Genomic DNA, 2,081 nt, shown 5'->3' with positions numbered 1-2,081 from the left:
TTCAAATGTTGCGTTTTTTTCAGTGTTATTTAATTTCAAATGTTGCGTTTTTTTCAAATGTTGCGTTTTTTTAAATGTTATTTAATTTCAAATGTTGCGGTTTTTTCCAAATGTTGTGCTTTTTAATTTGTAGTTGTGGTTTGGGCCACGTTAGGAAACTGGCAGAAATGTAATTTGAATTAAATGTATAAACTGTATAGTTGAATCACTCAAACATTTTGGAGATTGGAGCTGTAAGACGAGGCTTTTGGGTCTTGTTTTTTTTACATTGCTATCAGCTTTATGCTACATGGTCATTTCAATAGATAAACATCTTCTCAACACGTTGCACCACAAAAAGCCATGAGCGTTCTTGCTATTTGTGCTTTCAAATAAACAAAGAAATGTGTGTAAACAATCATCTCTAAACTGAGGCTGCTCAAACAGTTATCTACAACAGGTAAGACAACTTGTTCATAACCTTTCCAGCAGAACCCCCACATCTAAAGATGGAAACTACCTCTTTAAGTAATGGTTTGAAAACATAAAGCACCAAGTATTTGCACACAAAGACCCGTAAAAAAGTTCCTACCCATCTCACATTTAAGTTCAAAACAACTGAGGTAGGAAAAATAATAAATTAGAACTAATATTAATAATAAAAATACAAAAAAACAACATTTCAGTCATATATAATGAGAGCAAATGGACCCCAAGTCGAGGCGTTTGGTGTGATTTTCCAGTGATGTTCGAGCCAAACGCACTGATGAACACTTCACACGAGTCCCAGTGTGGTGTATCAGAGCAGCCCCGACCAACAGTCCTTCATCCTGGAACAGGAGTCCAACAGAAACATGAGCAGATTCACGTCTCGCCGTCTGAAACGTTGGTGAAAGAACAGAAGGACACTTTCATTTACAACCAGGCTGCAGGCAGTGCTTTTCCTGTCGGGTGACAAACTGGTTCGCTCGATGCTTCCACCGCCACGCTGATGCAGTTCATCTTTTCCGAGCAGCACCACACCAGAATGGCACTTTTTGAAGTTTGGCAGTAAACAAAATCTAAAAGGCGTATTTGTTTTTCGAAGCCACACCTTGATCGCCTTGGAAACTGTGGCTATGTTGCCACATGCTGCCACTCGAAAGGCGTAGGTCACAGATCAGCTGACAGAGGATCCACGGTCTTTGATCCTCACCTCTTCCTCCACACCTTTGACAGCCAGATCTTCACCGTCTTGTCGCTGGAGGAGAAGAAAGAAGTGGAACGACGAGTGAAGGAGAAAGAAACACACACAACAAAGAGGGAGAAATAACAGATCATCAATCAGGCAATCCTCCCTTTCAAAACAACTCGTTTCACATCAGACACAACACAAAGACACGGACTTCAAAGTGAATTTTGCACACATGCACCCTCTTCATTAAAGACTCTTCTGCACACAAAACACTTCTCCAATCTTTGTGAGAAGTGCAATATGGCTACAACTCTGAAATCATGTGTAAAAAAAAGAGTGATCAGAGTCAACTTTTAATGGGAAATCAGATAAAGTCACAATTTGCTTGATGATACGAGACGGCAAATAATTTACCGAGTGGCTCTAAAAGAAACGTAACCTTGTTTGTCTCATTCATTTAATCCCTTGAGGAACATAAGCGGTCGTTATGATGAGAACAGGACCAGTATTCAGAACAGAAGAGGATAGTCTTAGCAGAGGCAGTGATTTGCACATTAAGCAGCAACTGTACAGAAAGTTAAAAAATAAAATACAGCGCTGAGCAAAAGGTTTAAAACACTCCTAGTTTATTTTCTGTGCTTCCAAGAAGGCAGACCTCTTTTGTTATCATTTTAAGTGGTGTTGATCGATAGTTCTCTAGACTTCATGAAGGTCTTCTTGTAAACTTTGGCTTCTTTTTTATTCATTTTCTCACCAGTCTGTGTCTTTGATTTTCATCAGCGTACAGTAGTCCCTCGCTACTTCGCAGTTTGACAATCACGGACTCGCTCTATCGTGGTTTGTGGACGTACAGTAATATCACTACAGTAATAGCACTGTACAGTGATATTACTGTAGTGATATTACTGTACAGTGATATTACTGCAGT

General features: G+C 39.5%; 1 protein-coding gene across 1 annotated transcript in view; it reads right to left on the bottom strand.

Moving 5' to 3' along the window:
* Positions 1 to 1,170: 1,170 nt before the first annotated feature.
* The window catches only part of LOC119412121 (kinesin-like protein KIF21B), a 34,998-nt gene continuing 34,087 nt past the window's right edge, over positions 1,171 to 2,081 (bottom strand). Inside the window, exon 19 of the mRNA XM_037679096.1 lies at positions 1,171 to 1,219. Coding sequence (XP_037535024.1) covers positions 1,171 to 1,219 — 49 coding nt within the window. The remainder of the gene's footprint in view (positions 1,220 to 2,081) is intronic.

The sequence above is a fragment of the Nematolebias whitei genome, chromosome 7 (genome assembly GCF_014905685.2).
Source record: "Nematolebias whitei isolate Nwh7 chromosome 7, NemWhi1, whole genome shotgun sequence".
Lineage (NCBI taxonomy): Eukaryota > Metazoa > Chordata > Actinopteri > Cyprinodontiformes > Rivulidae > Nematolebias > Nematolebias whitei.
Note: the sequence above shows the minus strand (reverse complement) of the source record. Positions and strands in the feature narration are given on the sequence as shown.